This window comes from Adiantum capillus-veneris, chromosome 7 (genome assembly GCF_014529385.1).
Source record: "Adiantum capillus-veneris isolate H3 chromosome 7, ASM1452938v2, whole genome shotgun sequence".
NCBI classification, from domain to species: Eukaryota; Viridiplantae; Streptophyta; class Polypodiopsida; order Polypodiales; family Pteridaceae; genus Adiantum; species Adiantum capillus-veneris.
Genome location: NC_140937.1, coordinates 51,537,335 through 51,561,280, shown reverse-complemented (window position 1 = coordinate 51,561,280; position 23,946 = coordinate 51,537,335). Strand labels below are relative to the sequence as shown.

Genomic DNA, 23,946 nt, shown 5'->3' with positions numbered 1-23,946 from the left:
AAATCAGGCATTTTGTGACTACTAAGAGGTACCGATTGCTGGCCATAGACGTTGGGAAAGGGCCTATTAAGCCCCCTCCCAACAATTTCAAAGGGCTCTTGAGCTAAGGTGGGAGACAAGTAACTAGGTTTATGTGTAGTAGTTTTGACTACTTGAAAAATGTTATAGAGTTATAGAAAGTGTGACAAAGGACCTTGCTATTGCAAGTTAGCAATCTGATGTAGGTGAATGGGTAAATCAAATGTCCGTGGCAAGGAGAATTGGTTTTGTTAAAGTTCAGTATAGGGAGGTGGCTCAGGACAAGGCTCCATAAGCATATATGGGAGAATGGTGGCCGTTGGCAAGGAGAATGGTGGCTTGTCACATTTGGCAATGGCATGGATGGTGGTCCACATGACACAATATGGATGTGAGAAAAGGCTTCATCTTCTCATAGTTTTTTTGTTTTCAGGCTAGCAACAGCAAAGTAGTGTCTTGCCATTTCTCATCTATTGGAAAGTTTCTTACAAGTGTTGGGCATGATAAAAAGGCAGTTTTGTGGATGTGGAATATGGACACACTAAAACTAAAAGGCACTCTAGAAGAGCATAACTTTTTGATTACAAATTTCCATTTTAGTCCTAATTCTACACGGCTTGCCACATCATCTTTTGACAAAACTGTCTAGGTTTAGAATGATGATAATACAAGCTATCCTTTGAGAAGTTTTTCAGGTCATATAGGCTCAATGATGTCCCTAGATTTCCAACCCAACAATGAGGATCTTCACTGTTCTTGTGATGGAGAGAATGAGATCCGACTCAGTCCTAGCTACTCCAACCAAAGACTCTCCCTCTCACCATGGTGGTCCGCGAAATGTTGTAGTTGCTTTCAGCTCCAATTCAATTTTCGCGGTTGGTTGTGTGTTCTCATGTGGAACTCACCTTTTACTACTCTTAGCGCTAAGTTTGGTTTTTATTAATTGACTAACCGGCTCTTTGGCATTAGCCATTGATAGAATGAATAAATTTCGGCTAGGTAAGTAAAGTGTAGGTGCAAGTGACCATCAATTGTTACATAGCTTTTTGTGGGCCAATAGCTTACACACAGGTATGATGAGATACTCACACTCTTCCTTCAAAGGCAACTACTTCAGAAGCTGGATGCACTAGGTTTGAGGCATGTGTGTTGAGCCCATGTTGATTTTTTTTGTCAATTGTTGGTCGTTGATTGCAATTTCTTGGCAACCTTGGTGGTAAGAAGCCCTCAAAATTAAAGTACAAATGAGACTTTGACCATCCCAAAATCAATCGCTAAAAGCTATGGCAATATGACACTGGGAGTCTTAGTGCAACCTCCACAAGCGCTTTGTTATGAGAGGAAGGGTGTATTTGTGACAATGTCACTATACACCCTGCCTTGATGCTTGGATGCATATAAGATTTTTTTCCACCATTTTAAAATCTCGGTTATTATTCTCTGTGCTCTAATCAATGCATGGGTATGTGATATACAAGCAAGCTATATGAGAGAGGTTTTGTAGTGAGGCCATAAAACATCTCAAATGCACTCTGTGAGATTTGAAGGTGAGAGAGTAGGTGCTGTAGCAGGGACAACAATAGTGGCCACGATAAGTGAGCCTACATGAGGTTGTTTTTTCTTTTCTTAAGACCTCTGTCTCATAATTTTCGGGATTTTTTTTTCCTACCACTATCACCTCTCTCTCTCTCTCTCTCACACACACACACACACACACACACACACACACACACACACTCTTAGACTCAGCATGTTGATGGTGGAATTGTGAGGCTCTTAATCTTTGACAACATGAGCTACACTGAGGTCTAGAAACAACCTTCAACAGAAGTTTAGGGCAAGCGTGAGGTTCTCAAGAGGTTGATCAAGGCATGGAAATAAGGTCATAGTGTGCTATTTGCAAGCCATCAAAAACAATTAAATCACTAAAGTATATAGCACGATGTTGAAAGAGAAACTCTATAGCCGTTAAAGGAGATAGTGTGCTTTGTTGAGTTTGGAAGAATGATGAGCGCCAGCTCCACTCAAGACAAGTGAGAGAGCTCGGCAATTCACCATTGCTAATGCTTTCTTGTAGTTTACATGGATGTGATTTCGAATACTAAAACTCATTACATTTGTTGGAAGCACATGAGTGGGTAAATTTTTAGAGCTATGCTTGAAAGCATGGTCACAAGCACGGGTAGTGTGCATATGCATCATGTACTCTACCTATGTGTATAACATGTTATGGGATGTGTATGAAAGTGTTTTAGCATACTAGCGTGGGTGTGTTTACTGAGTGGGTATGTGTGTGACATGCAGGTGACATGTGTCCATGCATTCTTCTTGTTCCCATCACCATTATCACTATCACTGTGTGTGTGTGTGTATGCTGCCATAAGTAGCATTGCCGGAGGCGGCTGAACTTTCACTCATTTGAATTAGTTTGCTCGGTTTAGTGCTCGCTTGAATATGATCGCTCGAAGAGTGGGATTCCTCATCAAGTGCTTGGAAGGTGGCATTCATAGAACTAGGATTTTAGGATGTTTTCCATATGCACTATACTTAAGCAAGCAATTGCACTCATCTCTCTCTATCTCTCTCTCTCTCTCTCTCTCTCTCATACATTGGGTGTCATTGGATCTATATTCCTGATTGCCACCTTGCAAGGCTCTACTACATCTCTTGGCCTCCATCAACAATGAGGACCTCCTTAGACCCCTTCAAGACACATGTTCTCATGGTACGTTTTTTGGGATTCCTTGTATCAACTTCACTTTGTATTGCTGAGGAAGTGTTTTTTGGTTGTTCACGTAAGTCATGTCAGGCATAGAGAAACATATTGACATGATGGGACATTTTGGGCTAAGGTCATGGATGCGATAACTTCCTCTTTTTCCAGGTACGTAGATAAGCTAGTGCATCTTCCACCTCATATTTTGATGAGGACTCTGCCCAACAACACAATTTGCTTTTCATTCATGCACTTCTCTAAACACTAATTCTACTTTCATTGTTAATCTTTCCTTTCTATTGGTGAGATACCCATACGCAAGGACATAGATTCTTTTTGTGAGATACCGTAAGCAAGGACAAAGATTCTTTCTAGTTTTATCACATAGAGATCCGATGGCAAACAAAAGATTGGCGGCGAAACCCCCCCCCCCCCCCCCCCCCGCCACCCCCCCTCCTTGTTTCGAACTCGAATAGATACTGTGGCAACCCAATGCCCTAACCGAGCGTGCATGTGCATTTCGTTGAAAAGTGGTTGTGTTTACATTTACTTCTGCTTGCCTAAGTTTACTCTCTAGATGTCCGAGTTTACAAATATTGTTCGAGTTTACTTTCCCCAAATTGAACGGCACCACACGTCTCTGCTTTTGTGCTTGGACTTCTCCTCCGTGGATCCCATCATCAGGGAGTCATTTAAGACCCCGTGTTCTTTAGTCCTGATGGCATGTTTGACTCAGAGTACTTCATTGAGGATGTCGTTATGTGCACGATGAACATTCATTGAGTACACTCTAGGTATTGCCTAGCTGCCTTTGCTATGCCACTCTAGTCATGGAGGCTATGCTGTTCAAGTGTGGCAAAGACAAAATCATGTGTGATCTTTGCACTACCCATCGGTGTTCACAAAAAGCTGGGCTTTTAGTGTACTTTAACTGGTTGAAATTGCAAAATCTTGGCTAACTTCCGGAGCTTGCCTAGAAAAACTTGTAAAATTTTTGTAGAACCGGCAAATCCTTCAAACTGTGACCTAAAAGCCGGGAGACTTTTCAGTGTGGTGACTTTGTTTGCGGTGTGAATGTGCCTTCAAATGGTATGGGGAAAAATAAACACACCTTGTGGAGTGGTTGGCACAAACAAGAAAAGCCTGGGAGAATCTTGGCCAAGGTCAAGTTTGAAGTGAGAAGAGTATTTTTCCCCAAACGTTCTCTGGATTTCTGGCAAGCAAAATAATGTGGTGGGGGAAGGGGGCCCAAAAAAGCAAAGGGCCCCAACGGGTTTCCCAATGTGGTTTTCTTCTTCCCTCGTCGATGAAAATGCGACAAAAGGGAGAGATTGCCAACGCTACAAAAGTCCTACCTCTAGCTCGTTGCTCCTACATGGTGGCTCGCGCCTTAAGCGCTCTCTCTCTCTCTCTCTCTCTCTCTCTCTTACACACACACACACACAGGTAGAAACCCACATTTCTATTTTGGTGTTCTCTCTCTCTCTCTCTCTCTCTCTCTCTCTATTTTGGCTAGATCTTTAAGGTCTCTTGGGATAGTTCCTACGACGTTAAAACTCTCTTCTTCTTCTTCTTCTCTCTCTCTCTCTCTCTATAACAGGGAGGATCCTACCAATCCCCCACCATAGCTTTTAGATTTGATTAATTTTTTGACCTTATAATTGTATCTTTAGTTCCCAATACTCATCAACTTCTCCTTGTCTCCGTCTGTGTCTCACTCTCTCTACTCTCTCACATACTCACACTACAGAGGCACCAACTCTTATCTAGCTCTATTCACAGCCCATCCTCCCTATTCTTAGCCTCTTCTTCTCAGCTTCTCCTGCTAGCCACAGGTAGAATCTGATCCAGGACGCGCTCTCAATTTTTGGGCGTATTTGCTGGTGGTCCTACAGACAAGATGAGTAGTATTTGGAAGAACAAGGTTATGCCCAAATTCAAGAAGTTCTTTGACAAAGGGAAGAAGAAAGGGGCCTCTGAGTTTTGCAAGACCTTTGACAAGTCCAAGGTATCTATCCATCTATGTGTCAGGTTGTGTTGATGAGGATTAAATTAACAGGTCATCTGTGCATGTGTATAATCCTAGGTTTAGTGTCAATCATATGTGCATGTGTATGTGCACATATAATCTTTGTCCGCATACTATGCATATTGGTTGTGTGTGTGTACATCTCGAGTGTAATTAATCCCAGAGTCCACCTGATTTTTTAAATGGAAAACCTTAAAAAAGTATAGGATTAGCTCATATTTCACATATCCCTCTGCAGGAGTCCTTGGACAAAGAGATTGAAGACAAGGGTGCTGATCTGAACCCCAAAGTTGTTGAGATATACAAATCTTCCTCAACATTCATCGTCAAGGTGAGTACATCGACATGTCGTATTATCTACATGCACTGCTTGAGCGCAGGTGCTTGATTATGCCGTGAATCTATTGTTAAGAAAGCCCCATATCATGGAGTTATGTTGCCCTTGACAAATATAATTAGATCCTGTGCTTCTGTTGAAGCCATTCACATAGTTAAGGAGTGGATATCATGATCACCAGTTCTTAGTATATTGAACCATCTGTCACTCCGATTGAGCTTCGAAGCATATTGCTAATTATCTCAATTTTCATGAACAGAAATTGCTCAAGGAACCCAATGAGGCCAATGTAAAGGGAAACCCAGAGGCAGTGCAAGGAACCCTTCAGGAGCTTGTGAAAGCAGGTGAGTAGCTTTGAGAGGTTCAATCCTTTAGAAGTTGATATCATGTGCACAGAGTCTTGCACGGCGCTATGCATTTTCTGGTGTGAATATTGTTGCGAGGCAGCATATTAAACGTGTGTGATCAGGCACAGTGGTTTTACAAAACCTAATTTGGTGCAACCACAGATTAAATCATGGTTGTCAGATGGAGAAGGTTCTGTAATTGTACAGAGAGTATGCATCGTTGCGGGACGGATTATGATGATTTGAAAGTTGATTTATTCCGACGGTGGGACTGAAGATCATTGAAGGGTATTTGCGATGTTTGGGCATGGTTCGCCATTTTGATTAGTACTGACCTGAATACAGATCGGCGTAGACATTTGTAAAATGATTTTTTTAAATGCTGAGCAGTCTTGCTCTTGATTTGCAGTCCTCAGTAGCATCTGCTTTTGTATGCTTTTGTTGATGATTGAGGTCCAAGTGCCTTACTCTATGCAGGATTTCCTGGAGCTCAAGGGATATGTGATGCCGGAGCAAAGTTTGGGCCAGGATTTCTACCAGGACCCGTCGTATATCTGTTTCAGAAGGCATCAGTATACTTGGTCGACGAGGCCTTGCCAGAGGAGCCCAAGGGAGAAACCCGGGAAGTGAGTGTGGAGGACATCAAGGCTGAAACGCCTGCCATTGAACCAGAGATGACAAAGACTCCACCTGAACCTGAGGCGGCTGCTGCCCCTACCCCTGTTGAAGAGGAGAAAAAGGAGGAAGCAGCAAAAGAGGTGGAAGAGCCCGCAGCGACGACGCTTCCACCTGCTGTGGTCGCTGAAGTTGCATCTGCCACTGAGACGCCCGCTCCTGCTGTCGTGGAAGTGCCTGCCGAAGGTGTTGTTGCCATTCCTGCCGCTGGCGATACTCCGCCTGCACCTGCCCCAGCTGCTTCAGAGCCAGAGCCTGCTTCGGCCTCTCCTCCAGCCACCGGCAAAACTGACTAGCCGTTGGTCATGCTTACCTCACACTGTATGGATTTGATATTTTCTCCTCTAGCTGTTCATGTAGGGATAGGCCCATTGCATGCCTCTGATTCTCTGTTACAGCTCCTCTACTAGTTATATTTGATTCAAAGTTCGACTGCCCAACCCCATACAGCCATTGCCATACCAAAGCTCTCAGACTGACGTTGACTGCGAGGTGTCCCCATTCCTACATTAATCCTCTTTTCATGAATCCTGTGTGCATGCACAAGTCGCCTTGGCGAGCTACCATGCAGGCTGGACGAAGCACACGAGAGGAAGCCGCCACATGATAAATCTGCATCAAAGGTCACGCATTTGCAGGCTCTTGTGCATACATTCTCCCGTCATCTATGCATCCATCCATATGTGCATTTAATTAGCGATTGATTAATTCTTATATTATGCATTATCCATTTGTGAAATCTATAGCATGCATGTAATTAGTGAGTGATTAATTCTTATTTATGCAACATCCATATGTTAATTATTAGCAATTGATTAAATCTTATTTAAGCAGTTTCCTTAAGCATTGACACTTGTGCTTCTGCATATGCATGCAATACTGTCCACATGGCCTCTTCTGCATGGCTGTCCTGCCCAGCAGTTTTTAATTTTGTGGATGCCTTTTGTAAGGAGAGGCTGGGAACAACTCATTTTGTTTGATTCTTTTGATGATTGATAGGCAGCGCATATATTATTTAATTATTTGATTGGCTCCCGTGTCTGGCTTTGTACTGCCGTTGGATGATATATCCATGTTCGATGTTCTTTTTGTACATTTTTATACAGCGTGTCTCCAGCGCGCCAGCTAATAAAGCGTCCCCTCCCTCTCCCTCTCCCTCTCCCTCTCCCTCTCCTCTTCTTGTCCGCCACCCCTCCTTTTTGTCCCTTTCTTGTAAAAACATTTGTTGTAAATTTAGAAGGATCTTATTTCACTTCTGTCTTCACATTTCAAGTAGGGCGTTCTCTCACAAGAAGATTTAGAAATTTTATCATGTAGGAAAACGGAGTCTTTTTCTTTGTATTTCATACAATGCATAACATCATGGGCTCATGTTCGAGAGGCACCACTGACCTAGCTAGGTGCCTTTGTGGGCAGTGGACCACCTACCCCCCCCATAGGGTTGGTGGTCCCCTACCCCCAATCGTACCTAGCTAGGTATGCGGTGCCTCTTTCCTAGAAGCTCATGATGTTGAGGTAAGTCACAATGTGAGAATTTGTCCCAAACTTACTGTGTAGCTCCCACTCCATTTCAATTAATAAATTCATTTAAGCTGCTGTTTGCTCGGAAGCTCCCCCTCGTCGTTTTTGACAGCATCTTTTTTTACCCAAAACACTCTTAAACTTACACGGGAATTCTTTGGTAAACTGGCTATTATAGAAGGTTTTAATTGTGAAATTTTGAAAAGTTTTACGTTCAAATTTTAAATTTTAAATGTAGTGGTAAATTTTGAATTTTCTGGGTGACTAGACAACGCAAAGTTATTTTCGTATTTTGCCCTTGTTTGCACGGTAGACATAATTGTTTATTGAAGAGGCTGATATATCTGATACGGTCCAGAGTAGCCCAATTCAAGGATATTGTGCATAAAAGCACAAACCTTTTATATCTAATAGCTTCAAGAGTAGAGTCAAATACGCAAGTAGAAGAATGGAAAAATCTATGAAGTTGTGTCGGTGGCGTAGGCTGAAGATATTTGTTACACCCCCTTTTGTGAAAATAGCGTCCCCTCAAGGCACATGTAGTGCTTGAGGTTCATTGGACATTCTTTACTGAATTAATACATCATCTCCATTCACAGCTAAAATAAAATAAAAAGTTATTGTTCTTGGAACATTGAAATCCCTATGAAGCACTGCTATATGCATCACTTCTAAGGGGGCTGACTAAATCCACTATTAGGGTTGTCATGGAGTTTCACCTTCTCTTTCTTGGACTATATAAGAGTAGTCTCGGGTTAAGGGTTGGATTTCTGGTGCAATTGTGGGCCATCGGCATATTAGTGATTGTGGGCCATTAGATAAAGCTTGCATATTTAGTGTCACATGGCAAGAAGCTGATGATGACAAAGTCCCTTTGTTACTAGTTACTTGGTGAGCCAAAGGCTCTTTTTCTAGTATCATAACGCAGAAGCCACCACGTGGCATTAGATTTATTTATTTTTTTAAACATAAAAGCTCTAAATAAAAGAAACGCCGCGTAAAAAGCTAAAATAAAAAGAGCACTCTGTGTTGCTCAATTTCCCTCAGAAGTAGTTCGATCAGCAGTACGCAGAGAAGCAGCTCGGAGCTTTGACTGCAAGTTGGCCTCTGTACACTCTTTGCGAGAGAGAGAGAGAGAGAGAGAGAGAGAGAGAGAGAGAGAGAGAGAGATGTAGCATATTGGAATCGGCCTTCTTTTTTGCAGTGAAGCCTGAATATCTAACTACTATAAGCCTACCTACGCCTTCCCCAGTAAAAATGCCGCGTAAAAAGCTACCAAGTGAGTAAAATAAAAAAAAGCACTCTGCGTTGCTCAATTTCCCTCGGAAGCAGTTCGTAGAGAAGCAGCTTGGAGCTTTGGCTGCAGGTTTGTCTCTGTACACTCTTTGCAAGAGAGAGAGAGAGAGAGAGAGAGAGAGAGAGAGAGGAGAGATGTAGCATATCGGAATCGGCCATTACCTAATTACTATAAACCTACTTACGCCTTCCCTGCGTAGCAATCATAACAACTTTGTGTGGAATAAGACCCAGTGGCCAGTTGAACAGTATGCCCAGCTTCAACTACCATACTCGGATCCGTTTCTGAAGCTGGCGCAACTAGTTATGGCCAGCATTATGTTGCTCCAAGTATAGCTCATGTAGATTCATCCTTCAATGTTCATGGAAATGATATATTGAAGCAAGTCCCCATGAGCCATGCCTAATTCTCAAGATTCACACCAATTCTTTTCCGCGCTGTTTATTCGTGTAGAAGCAAGCCGGGAAGAACAAAATAAGAGTAATGCAGATGGCAGAGGAAAGAGTAAACGTCGAACTTGACATGAGGGCATTAAAGCTTAGCAAGATCGATCACACACAAATCTTATGATTATTACCCTCAAGCTTATGATGGTTAGCTGCTTAGGCTTTTTGCAGAGAGTGTGAGGGGATTTATAGCAGACACCTCAATGTCGAGAGAGGCATGGGGGAATATCGCCACTAGTGCAAGTCATGGTCTGATGAGCCTTCGGTCGCACTCCTCATCTAGCTCTATCGATAGCCAATCCAAAAATTTGATGAGGCTAGAAATGACGAAAATGATGAGCGTATCGATCAGACCAGTATGCTGCAAGGAGGGATCGAGATGATATACACAAAACAAAGATCATCATCTGTGTTGAAGGCGGCAAGCATTTTAGGTGTGTTTTTAATGGAGCTCTCATCGCAAGGTATGCCCAATATGGGTAGTCAAAATGCCATCGATCATTAAATACGGCATAGTGGTAAATCTCCAGCAGTTTTCCCCCGATTGTCGAAGTCCTCGCCTCCCAGATGAGAGTCTCTTGTAGCAGCGGCCTTCACCTGAAACATACCTTCTTCAATTGTAAGAAGAGAGACATCCAAGGTGTCACCTCCAAGGTTCAAGATCAGGCAACTCTTTACTTGGTCAAAGGCTCTTTTGTCGTCCCTATGGAAGAATTATTAAGTATGTCTTCATGGTAAAACACCAAGCCCCTCTTTGGCTTGCCCTTACCCAACTGCCCACCCTCTCCCACTCGCTCATCCTTCCCACTAAGCTCGCTCTCTCGCTTGCCATCCCGACTCGCCTAACCCCAATAGGAAATTGGATACAACATAAGGTAGGAGAAAGAGTTGACGGCCGAACAAAGATAGATAGTGAAATTTTAACAAGGAAACATCTATCGAAAAGCATCCATAACTCTTTATATAGCGAACCTTCGACATATAATATAAAATTAGATATGCTTCTCTTTAGGCTTAATCAATATGTCAGATCTTCTGTATTTGTCTTGATTTGTGTTTTGTGTTTAGCAGGGAGGAAATATATTCACAACAGTGGGCATTTCAATTGCACAAGCACAACTCCAGCTCGACAACGCTACAAGGTTCGTTATCTGTATACAACACCCCATGACTATGAATTTGCTTGGCGCAACACAAAAACGCTACGGGGCAGGGCACGGCTTCCGTTTCTTATAATTTTTGGAGAGACCACAATGCCAGCTCTCCACCATACTTTTGTATGGCACCTCTGCATGGCGTGCACTGTATACTTTGCAATTTGAGTCTATGACGTTACATTGCAAGACGACATGTTTAACTATTCACATTGCTTTTTGGTAGCTTGACTCAAAACATTGTCCTCTGGCTTGCACAATTGGATGACATTTATACACGATTATTAGGTCGGTACTGTAATTCAGTTTTTATAGTCTGTTTATGATTTCTGTATTTTTGAGTTTGTCAAAGCTTCCTTAAGTTCAGTTTAGCCATGTGTTTTTCTCACGAGTGCATGCTCAATTTCGATCATTGTAGCTATATATCAGATAGACTTGCATTTCTTTTCTTACAGTTAGCAATTCGACCTATATATTGAAATAAAGGAAAATTGATTACTCTTTATTGAGAATAAGATGGGTATCTCAAAGATGGTTCCACGATTTAGAGACTAAATGGTCGATATTTCTAGGTTGAATGGTACAATCTGCAAACAACTACCAAAGTAGCTTAAGTTGCAACCCTTCTACTCGAATCAATTACTCTCTTTAGTAGCCCTTCGTCGTATATTGAGCACTGTGAAACACAACTTGCTTCTTTCCAATGCTCATCAAGTCCCAAACTGAGCTATTATTGGTGCCTATCAATAGGTTCTACTCATTTTCTCGCCTCACCACAACAAAACCCAAGGCGACAACAATCACAACTAACTAACCAAGTAACCAACTGCGCTCCAAAATCTATTAGATTATGTACGGCAAAGGCCCACCAAGCAAGACTAGTTTTTGTAGAGGGCGTTGATATTTGTTTACTTCCTCCTTTAAAAAAGGTGGCACTGGGTTATTGGGTCACACACTATCTTTCCCATGCAATTTTACTTTACTTTTTCTCCTTAAAATTTTTTACAATGTCAAGTGTTTTTCCATCCATTATTTTTTAATATTTTGGAATATATTGTAATCTAAACAGTTCATTGTTATATTTCTTTTCCACAATCTAATACTTTATTGTGACAACAAATGTTTTAAAATGCTAATGTCAATCTCAATCTTTCTCTCTCACAAAGAACTCGCTTTTAATAATTAAAGCCCTCTCAATAGCCTTATGTCGGCCATAGTGAACTTTCACCTTTTTTTTTTTTGGGCAATGCTCACAAAACGCGAGTTAATATACTCAAACCCAAAAAGAATTACAATAGCAGTCCTACTCAAACCTAGTTCCACTATTTATAATGACCAACTGACAAGGGAGCCACCCTGACACACAGAATGAGAGTGGGGTTGACGTGATGGCCATCAAGTTTCAATGTACCACCAAGGATTCCTATGGTGATTCAGTAAGGGCATGCAAAAATGTTGATTTTTTTGCACCGCTCGGCTCCATGACAGTCATTACCATCGTCTTGGGTACAAAGCCGACTACCTGGTGATGCAAGAGGTCGATGTCCTTGGATATCCATTGTCTATCCTTTTTCATTTTCTTTGTAATTGTTTCTATAGTGGAGGCCCGAGTTGGACCCACGCTATGTGTTTCTTTCTCTCTCTGCAGATGTGCCTCACAATACTACTCCCTCTCGCTTGTGGGGATCTTGGAGCTACCACATTTGACTCTCTTGCTCTGGCTTGTGTGCAATAGAGGCCCAATGAAACGAGCACTCAGAGAGGATCTCTTGGCAACACGGAACTCCTATAGACACACATTGGACAAACCACCAACCATAGCCACCATCCGACATCACCCCCTTGTTGGGGCTAGTGTCCGAAGCCATAGACATGCACCTGTAAGACTGAGCGTTTCATACCACCCAACCTCACCTCCTCGAGGTGACCTTGCGCATTGTTAACCTCACGGGCTAACCTTTTGCACTCTACCAGTGGGGTTCGATAGATACAAATGAGGCCTTGGCCTCCTCCTTTATAAAAGCGGTCGGTCAGATTAGCCGGGTTCACACTTTGTGCACTCGAACACTAGGCACCCATCCCGGCGATGTCTTAGACCAGATCCCATCTCCTGTAAGTGGAGCATAACTTACTTCCCCCCTTGAGAACCATTGATGTCATCATCAATGAAGTGGGGATACTGAGCTTTCAAATCTCTAACTGATTCCCAAGTAGCAAACCTTTCACATTGACCCTTCCATTTAACTAAGTACTCATCATAATCTTTTCTAGGCGAATGATGGGTACGATGATCTAGAATAGCCTTTGGTTCTCGATGAATATACATAGTTTGTATATCTTGCCATACATTTTCCTCGATAGGCACAACAGTGTCGGCTTCACAATTTTTCTTTAAGGCGGCTAATATGAAACACTGGATGTACACTAACATCCAAAGTAAGAGCCAATCTATAGGTAACTTGGCCAATTTTCTTTGTGATCAAGAATGGACCACAAAATCTAGCTAAAAGCTTATAATGTTTTCTGGTTCACATAGTCTTGGAATCCTTGGGTATCTTTAGATAGACCCAATGTCCCACATTTAGAGTCCTTGGAGATCTCTTTTGATTAGCATAAGAGGTAACTCGATCATGAGCTATCCTCACGCTATCCATAGCCAATTCAAAAATTTCTTGCATATCATACAAGCAATCATGAGCTTGGCGATCTTTGACTTTCTCTAAGACAATAGCAATAAAGGATTTAGGCTCAAATCCACACATCATCATAAATGGGCTAAATTCATTAGCAGAATGATTGCTACTAATATAGGCAAACTCTAAATGTGGAAGGTACCTTTTCCAATTAGATTGCGTGTGAGAGACATAAGGCCTCAACATGTCTTCCAATGTCTGATTCATCCTTTCAGCTTGTCCATTGGGCTCATAATGATCAGAGGAGGACATACTCAAGTTTGTCCGAAGGTGAGCGAACACATCTTGCCAAAATCGCCCAGTGAACTTGGTATCTTGACCACTGACGATATCTTCTGGCAGACCATACAACTTAAAGATGATTGACAAAATGAACCGTCGACTCATGGCTTGTTACTGTCAAATTCGTTGGTGTAAACTTTGCCATTTTTGTGAGCCGATTAACCAAAACCCAAATGTAATAATTGTCACATCTAGTATTTGGCAAACCAACAATAAAATCCATAGAAATACTCTACCACTTGGCATCACGATTTTCCAATGGATGTTGAAGGCGAGCTTTCCTAAGGCGCTTTGCCTTATTCACCTGACATTGAGTGCATATCTTCACATAGCTATGATCTATGTAAGAGCGCATCCTTGGCCAATACAAATTGTTTGACCAATCATCTAAAGTTCTCTGGATGCCTGGATGGCTAGTGCTGGGAACATCATGGCATACGAATAAAATCCTTTGTCGAACCTCATTGATTTTTGGCGCACAAACCTTTCCATTTCTAAACAATAGTCCACCTTTAATGGAATATTGTCGTTGTATCGTCTCTTGCCAAAATAGCTATCGGAACGACATAGCCCTCCAAGAGAGAGATAGAAATCCGTCGAGGTTTCACCCATAGACAAGGCATTAACCTAAGAAATTCGACTAAGTGCGTCAGCAACTCGATTGCTTGACCCTTCTCTGTAATGGATCTCGAAGTCCAACTCTTGCATAAGCTCAACCCATCTAAGGCTTCTAGCTTTCGAGATCACCCTAATTACGTACATAACGCAAAAAGTGGTTGTCTATCCATGCAACAAAGGCAGAGCAATATAAATAGTTCCACCACTTTCTCAAAGTGTGGACCACGGAATAAAGCTCTTCTTTATACGTTGGATAACACATTTCAACATAAAAAAGTTTGTTACTTTCAAACGCAATAGGACTTTCATCGTGATACAATGCTACACCAATCGCATAATCACTAGCATTCGTTTCAACTACAAAAGGCTTGCTATGATCCACAATATGCAATATCGGTGCAATAGTCACCAAGTGCTTTAATCTCTTGAAGCTCTCGTCGAGATGCTCATTCTAGACAATAGGGGGATTACCCTTACGGTGAGGTCCCAAAGTCTTCAATCCTTTCACCCCTCCTTTCAAAAGTTGCATAAGCGGAGCATCAACTTTGGAATAATTCTTGATAAATTTGTGAAAAAATCTAGTAAAGCCTAAAAATGACTTTACTTGGCATACATTCTTCCGAATGGGCCAATTTCATTCTTTATCCAACTTTTCAGGGTCAACGGGAATTCCATTGTGAGTAATAATATGACCCAAATATAGAAGCTCTTTCTTAAAGAATTTGCACTTAGAGGCTTTAGCATAAAGCTTCTCAACTATCAGTACCCTGAGAACAACGCATATATGCGCTAGATGATCAGACAAACTCTGAATGTAAATTAGGATGTCATTAAGAAATACAACAACGAAGTTGGCTAGAAATGGTCTCAACGGATCGTTCATCATCTACTGAAAGGTAGTGGGAGCGTTGGTCAAACCAAAAGGTAAGACCAAAAATTCATAGTGACCATAACGCGTATGGATATTCGTTTTAGAAACATCTTCTAGTTTGATTCGTATTTGATGATAGCCTGATCGCATGTCTATCTTCATTAGATACAATGCTCCATGGACTCGATCTATCATATCATCCATACATGGAAGCGGATACTTATTCTTGACAGTGAGCTTATTCAACCCCTTGTAATCCATGCGGAAGCGCATAGTGTTATTCTTCTTTTGAGAAAGTAACATAGACGCTCCCCGCGAGGATTTACTTGGCCGAACAAAACCCCTGTCGAGATAGTCTTTCAATTGACGTTGAATCTCGTCCTCCTCGCTTTTACTAAACCGATAGGATTGCTTCAAAAAAGGCTAACTACCACCCACCAGTTCAATGGCATGATCCACTTCTCTCAAAGGTAGAAAGCCAGGAGGTAGATCATCAGGAAAAACATTCTTAAAATCAGTCATGATTTCTTGGATAAGGGTGGATTTGTTAGAATCCTGAATTTCAACAAAAGAGCATGAAACATTTTTACAAAATTCATTGTCAGAGGTACCAAGTACTAATGAATCGAACCATGCAGCTGGTATACACTGATAAAATTTCACATCAAAAGACTTTGTATCTTTAAGCATTTTCAAAGCAATAGCAATTGGTATTGCAAACCCATTATTTACAAAAATCTGATCACAAAGCGAAATAGCCCCTATTCAACAAAAACAAGAGAGCGATGTTCAAAGTCTATATACAAGGTATCTTGTTTATCATAAAACCATGGAATTCCTAAGATAACTTCTGCTCTATCTAGGTGCATGATGTGGAAATCTAGGTTCTCTAGCGTCAAGTCAAGGACCATCTGATTCCATACATCCGTACCTTTGCTACTACGAGTCGTCTTCACGCGATACTCATAGTCGCTGTTCCACGTCTACATGTGCGGTTTTTGTACCAATTTTGCATCCACAAAAATTGTGCCAGCTTCCATTATCAAGGAGTACGGTCACGTCGTGACTTTTGATCTTTTTAAGAAAATGGATAATATTGTGATTATCAAACACTTTGGTGCTAAATGTACAATTAGTGCGTCGACTATGCGCTAAGTGATGGATTTCAACTTGAATAACATTAGAGTTACATGAGATCTTATGAGTTTGAACCGGAGGGCGTCCTTACAATTTCTTGGTCTTCTTCTTGGGGTTTTTAATTTGGTGGCCCGTCTAGCCACAACTAAAGCAAGCTCCCTTTTTCACTGCATCAGTAATAACAACATTCTTGGATTTCTTCTTCTCTTGAGAACCGCAAGAGATGGTGTCAAGAGAAGATCTCGATGGAGATTTGGACCTTTGCTAGAATCGAGGCCGCTTCCTCAAAGTGCCCTCATCGGATTGGTGATCATAACTTCCTTTCTTCTCATAGTTCACTCCATTTATGAAATGGGGATGTTCTGGCCTTTGCCACAGTCCTCAACATTGGTCGGAGTTTTATCCTTAATCAAGGCCCAACCATAATCTTCATGCAGACCCAATGAGTACATGTATACAACGTGTGTAGAATCCACCTTGCAGAAGGTGAGGCGGCTTCTTTGAAAGTCATTGTTTACTTAACAAAATACAAAGTTTTCATCGAAAGACTCTGCAACTTTGCATAGTCTTTCAAAGGATCCATTTTTGGAAAAATATTTCTAGAATTTCACACAAAAATTAGTCCACTTCATAGCCTTCTCTGTCATATCACGCCACTAGGTAAGCATTTTATTGTGCAAATAGAGAGGAATCATCTGAATCTTCCGTTCATTATGCTCCCCATGGATATCAAAATGTGTAGTCCATTGATGAAGTCAATTATCTACGACCAATTTCGTACACTCCTCTTCCCCTGAGAAATTGGTAATCTTGTACAAAATTGTGGCAGTGGGACCATGTAGATGGTGGGAATAGCCTTCAGATGAGGATTCAGATGGACAAATGGGTTGATAATCACCAAGGCCAATTACTACAGTAACTGACATAGTAAACAGTCAGTCAGAAGCCTAATCTGACGGCTATAATAGAACCCACTATTCATTTTACAGGATATCCTTCACACCTTATTCCACTATCATAGTCTAGTGTCTTGGAGATCTTCATTCTCTTGTAATCTTGTAACTCTAATGATTAAGCTCAAAGCAGACTTGGCTCATACTGTTGCCTTACATTGATCTGAATATATACATTCCATTTCTAGTTTCTAGTTCTTGCCTTTGTATTTCATTTCATTCTTCATCTGATTTGATATCTGAAGTCTTTATCCGATCTAAACTATCTCTAACTGACCAACCTAGAATAGCTGTCATAAGTGATTGATCAACTCATTCCATTTTGGCGATCATGGTGGCTTGAGTTAAGTTTCTCTTGACATGCAAACTATCTCCTAGTTGATGTTAGAACTAGCTAAAGTTCACCATGCCTCCTCGCATACGAGTTTCACAAGGTAGAAGGACAACAACTTATTATGGATGATCCTGATATGCAACTAATGAATCAAGGGATTCTTAGCATTCAACTCATTCAAGGCAAAGACGTGCAGAAAGAGCAGATCGACGGACTCGATCCAATGGATATCATCGCAGTAAGAAACACAATGATGACAATGAAGGCAATTAGAAAATTCACAAATCAGCAAGATTGAAGTCATCAAAGAAGCATGAAATGGATACAGTGACTGAGACTGACGACATCAATAAATGGAAAGCACGCGTAGATCATTACAATAAAAGACGGTCCAGAGACAAAAAAACTAGATCAAAAAGCCATATCTTCTTATCACAAATGTTCTATTGATCTTCATCTTTTTTAATTTTCAAAGGGGGAAGGAAAGAAGATCCAGATGTACACATCCAGGCATTTGAGCAGTACGCCGAGCTCAAGGACATAGATGGGGATGAATGGGGAGAGTATTTTTCTTAAACTATGAAGGAGCAAAAAGTGGTATTACCCCAACAGAGGAGATGAAGACATATTGTGCAAGGTGGACAAGATAAAGAAAGGCAAATGGTCAGTCAAAATCTATGTGGAGAAGATGAAGGAGCTGACCAAACAATTATAGGAGCCTCCATCAGAAAACAAATTGAGAGCCTGGTTTTTGAATGGTGTTAGAAGTAAGAAACTAAGGGAACATGAAGTTCCAACACCTATGAAGAAATTCAATAATTTGGTACAATGAGATTTGAAACTAGAACATCAAGCTAAAAAGATAAAGAGCCACAAGAGAAAAGACTCCAGTGATAGACTGGAGGGTCAGATTCCAGCACAACTTCTAACTCATCTAATACCCACTCAGATGAAAAGTCTAAAATAAAGAATGGTCCGTGGATTGGGAGCTGGAAGAAATTTTGAAACAAATATCTCCAAAATGGCCAAAATCAGAACTTAAGTAGGGAAGGTTAAAACTTGGTATTCCAAGTGCAGGTTGAGAGACCATCGATCAGATGAATGTTCCTAGTGCACATACTGCAAAGCTTATGGGCATGTATGGAACAACTATGGGATAATGATTCATCATTTTAAGAAAGGGAAAGACTTATCCATGATTGCACTGTGATGAATCCTAAAGCAGTGAAAGCAGATGGGACAAGTGGCTCCAAGACTAATATGAGTTCTAGTGGCAGCAGAGGTAGATACCAAGGGGTACTAGCCCGGGCACAGACAAAGGTGACTTTGAGAAAAGGAGTTTAAATTGCTATACTTGTGGGAAATATGGTCACTTTGTATCTCAATGCCCGGAGTCTTCCAAACCAAAATGATTTGCATAGAAAGCACTCGAACGGTGCCCATAAAGTGACCAGAAGCAGGGGTATAGTAATTGAGGAGAGTTCTCCAAAGAACCTGATAAGAAGCACACTACTAAGACCAAGAAGTGGGAATAGTAGAGAGCCACATGGAAGGAAAAAGGAAAAGAGAAAGTAGTTGATGAATGACAGGAACAACGAGAGTTGGAAGCCAAGATTACAAAGAATCTGGCAAAAGAAGATGCCAAAACAACTAGAGTGTTCATATGCTTGACCAATTCAAAAACTAGAGTCTCATCCTTCTGATGGGCACGGATGGAGAGTGCATAGAGGCAAGGAGAAGGGGATGTAGGAGCATAAACACTTCCTTTGGTGGAGCTTGTGTGAGAATACCTCTCACTCTCCTTATAGTTCATTATTACCAAATGAATAAGTGGGCGGTCGCTCGCCCATAACCGGCCACAAGCCATTGGCCTGAAACCTAACAATCTCCCACTTGAAGACCAACGTGGCCCAAGTGGCTAAATAATGTAGGGGCACTATGTACAAATGTACAAACCCATGAAGCATGACTGTAGCTTCACCCTACGTCCATCATCTCTATGCAATGTGCGAACCGTTCTGAGGCTAGGCTCTTTGTTAGAGCATCCGTTGGGTTTTCATCCGTGTGAACTTTGACTAACTCAATGCGTTTGCTAGCCAAAATATCCCATACCACATGATACCTGATCTCTATGTGTTTTGACTTGGAGTGAAACATGGGTTCTTTGCTAACGCAATTGCACTCTGATTGTCACAATGTAGTACTGGAGTCTAGTGTATATCAAAATCTCCCACTAGACAAGATAACCACACAGCTTCCTTACTAGAACTAGAAACTGCAACATACTCTACCTCAGTGGGTGGAAGACAAAGTGCAATTTTGGATACATGATCTCTAAGAAACTGTTACTCCAGCAAACAAGAAAACGTAGCTAAATGTGGATCGCCTAGTGTCCACACAACCCGCATAATTCTGAAGTAGTTTATCCAACTATGGATGCATCCCTCTTCTAGCACTTGCTAGCTAAGCCCTTGACGTATCTCAAGATGTGCTTCACTACTTCCCAATGCTTTCTTCCTGGATTTTCCATAAACCCGCTGATCACTTCCACTGCATATGCAATGTTTGGCCGTGTGCTAACCATGACAAACATAAGACTGCCAACTGTCGAAGAATAATGCACCTTTGCCATCTTTGCCTTTTTAGCATCCAATTTGGGACAATCATGCTTGCTAATTTTTTCGTATGTTGCCATTGGGGTACTCAATGCTTTCCCCGCTTGCATATTAAAACGTTGCAAGGCCTTGTGAATATACTCTTCTTGTGAAAGCTCAAGTATACCACGTTTGCGATCTCTCTTGATACGAATACCAAGAAAGTGATGTGCATCGTCCAAATCTTTCATAGCAAATTTCTTGCTTAAGGCATCCTTCAGAAGTGCAATCTCATCTTTTGACTTCCCGGCTATGAGCATATCATCCATGTACAAAATCATAATGATGAGGGAACCATCATTCAACCTCTTTGTGTACAAGTGGTTATCCTCTTAGCTCTTTACGTAACCCTGGGACTGAATGTACTTATCAAACTTGATGTACCATTGCCTTGAGCCTTGCTTTAATTCATATAAATCTTTCTTGAGTCTACACACCAGTTCTGCCCGTGTTGGCTTCTCAGGCTTTATCGCAAAACCCTCTGGTTGTTTCGTGTAAACATCCTCTTCAAGATCTCCATGAATAAATACTATCTTCACATCCATTTGGACCAATTCCAAGTCCTCAATGGCTACTAGACCAAGCACAAGATGCAATGTAGTCATCTTGACCACTAGAAAAGAATATTTCATCAAAATCCACGCCTTTCATTTTTCTTGAAACTTTTAGCAACTAATCTAGCCTCATACTTAGGCTCGTGATCATCTATGATATACTTCTTCTTGTACACCCAGTGTCCCTTTTTATGGCAGTATAGTAACACTCTATATTTTGCATGTCTTTGCCGCGACTCTTGCTATGACCTTGCCTGCGATCCTATGAACGACCGCGGCTACGACCACACTGCTTTTTCTTTTCATGATTGCCACTAGCCACATATGCATCACCATGCCCACTCGCATCAAGAGATTGACGACGAATCTCCTCAGTGAGAAACACACCAGAAACACTACTAAAATCTAGCTTGTCATTCGGTGCATATTATCCCATTATGGTAAAGTAAATGGATTCACCAAGGTGCAAATGAATGGTCGCCATAGCACGCTCATTCAAGTCATCCCACTCATCATTAGTGTACACATTCTCTCTTCTTGCCCACAAGAGTGCTATCAAGCCTTAGTTGATCAAAACGTCTTGCATACACTGTTGCCAAATGACAAATTTTGAGCCATCAAACTTTTTGATGTAGTACTCTTCCCTTTTGGAAGCTCTACTTGCAGCCGCCGTGATTTAGAGAATGTAGCCAAATTTTTATGGCGAATTGCTCGGGACAATTTCAACAGAGTTTTTCCTAGAATAAGGACGAAAAAAAACAAAATGTAGTACAATCACTGTGTAAGAACAACTAGAAGTGCCAAGAACGCATAAAACGGACTCGCGGGAAAAATCTGGCAGAGTCCTTTGTATGAGGAGTCAAAACTCAACTCAAAAATGCATAAATTGCTAAAAAAGAACCACTGGGCATATACTTCACAAAACCACTGCTGTGTGACCATCAACTCGACATCAAAATCACAAAGAACCGCCCAGATACATGTCCTATGGCGAGGGTACCGTAAAGGGAAACTCCAGCCACCTGTATCACCGACGGTATCTCAACATTCAAGAATACCCCAGGTCAAAGAAAACCTCATGCTATCGACCCTCCAAAGGCTAATGCAGACACAAAAGGACTAGCCGCAATCTCACAAAGAGTTCTTCCGGTCCGAGTCTCAAAAATGGCTGAGAAAACTGCCACAATAGCCAGAAAATGGCTCCACACATAGTACAATAGGCAGTGTCTACAACTCAACGTATATGAGTGAACCGCGCTCAAACAGACGCTAAGAACAGCTGCATGTAGTAAAAGTGATCCCTGTGGGGATATTTGCTCTCAAAGAGCTCAGTAGCACTAGGTGTACTCACACAATAAATGCATCTGTCAACGCATTTGGTTACAAAGAAATTGCTGTTGAAAAGACTACTAAAATTGCTTGAAAAAGCGATGTGTCTATAAATGCCCAGAAACCTGGAGAAACTGCATGTGAATGGGCTCAAATGCCCCATGTAATTTATAACCTGTGTGTCGGTGTCGCTATGTGTCAATTTTCAGCGGCAGGCGGAAATGTGCTAGTCGAGTAGCCACCAAAGGTGTTGTAGTCAAAAACCATGCGGTAAAGTCCGATCGGTGTGCTCAGTGCCGACGCCGGGTGTCACTCCTCTATGGTAGAGGCACCTCACCTGTGCGTGTGACAAGCACAATCGTCAATCGTAAGAAAATGTCATGCGTGTGAAATAGATGTCGGATCGGATGTCGAAAATCCACCTATAATGGGAAGTAATGTCGAGCCGATGCCGAAACGCGAGAATTGGTGTTGAAACTGCTCTAATCGCCGATGTCGATGTCGTCACCTACCGTCGGACGGGAGTGGCTAGCCGAATAGCTGTAGGGAGATCTCCACAAGTTGGTGCCTGTGTGTGCTCACGAACACACACCAAAAGAGAGCTCTGTCTCTACCTCTCACTTGCTCGCTCAATTATCTCTCTCTCATACACGCTCTCAATCTCTCATGGCTATCGCTCAAGCCCTTGGGGAGAGTCGGGGTTCGGGAAAAGGAGTAGGGGATCGGATAGGTCGGATGATCGGGGTGTCGAGGGCTCCGTGGGACTGAGCCCTTGCACACAAGGGGGTGCATGTGATCAATTTAAAATTAAAAAAATTGATTTTCTATTTTCTACTGCTGCACTGACGAGTTCTGCCAGAACTACGAGATGAGGACGTGTGTGTGTGCGTGCGCGCGCTTTGGCTTGCTCTTCACGACGTTGTTCTCCTAGTGCTGCATGAGCTCCTCTGCCCGCTTTTGCCCATGAGTTCACGAGCTTGACCTGTGCCAAGCCTGGTTGCTACTTCCCTGCTCTCGATTGCCTTGCATTCAATTCTGCTACAGGTTCACAAGAAGTTTTGGACAAATTCTCACAATAATTCCCACATTGTAACTTACCTCAACATCCTGAGCTTCTGTTAGGGAGGCACCGCATACCTAGCTAGGTACGATTGGGGGCAGGGGACCCACTATGTTATAATAAAAACCATGAATCAAATGTCCATAACTAGGGTCATGTCCTAAAAAAGTCTTTAGAAAACAAATTTAAGTTGAGAAGTTCATCTGAACCATCAAAGCAAGAATTTCTATACTGAGTAGGTGCAAATGCACCTACGTGTATTTATCTCCATCTCACAGGTTGAATAAGTTTTGGTAGCTAGAAGTTTCCGTCATTCAAGTTTTGAAGCCTATTCCGTCTAAATCTGTGAGTGATGACCTGTGTGTGCTTATCCAGGTCACTCATCCAATGTGCTAGTGCGTCGTTTCTTTAAGTCTAGCTTTAGGTGTTGCAGATCCTCGAGGGTAGGGTAGGAGCCTTTAAAGAGAGAGGATTACTGTATCGCAAATATTATGCATGAATCTATTAGAGGGAAATTGAAGTTCAGCAATGGGAGTATCTGTGCGCTAGGTAGAGAAATTCATGAGCATATGTGCATTTTCACAGATTCGGATAAGCTATGTGTGTGTGTGTGTGTGTGCGCATGCATGCATGTGTGTGTGTGTAGAAGGTTTGAAAGGGGATGTTGCAAGGCATGTAAGACCGTCCCGGTGGGGGTCCCGGGGGTCCCCTGCCCCCAATCGTACCTAGCTAGGTATGCGGTGCCTCTCGAGCAGAAGCTCATGATGTTATGCATTGTATGAAAAACACTGGAAAAGATTTCGTTTTCCTACTTGAGAAAATTTCTAAATCTTCTTGTGGTTCTTAATTTCTCTTGTATGCTCACTCAAGTCTACGGGTCCTTGCTCACATGCTCTCAAGCCTACAAGGTCTGATCGACTT

The 23,946-nt window shown here is 41.9% G+C and overlaps 1 protein-coding gene across 1 annotated transcript; it reads left to right on the top strand.

Annotated features, from left to right (window-relative positions):
• The first annotated feature begins 4,177 nt into the window (after positions 1 to 4,177).
• On the top strand, positions 4,178 to 7,374 carry LOC147453845 (plasma membrane-associated cation-binding protein 1-like). Its single transcript, XM_086515919.1, has 4 exons — positions 4,178 to 4,742; positions 5,002 to 5,094; positions 5,360 to 5,444; positions 5,925 to 7,374. Exons 1-4 carry the CDS (start codon positions 4,635 to 4,637, stop codon positions 6,416 to 6,418), a joined length of 780 nt encoding a protein of 259 aa, XP_086372045.1. The 5' UTR covers positions 4,178 to 4,634; the 3' UTR covers positions 6,419 to 7,374.
• Positions 7,375 to 23,946: the final 16,572 nt, after the last annotated feature.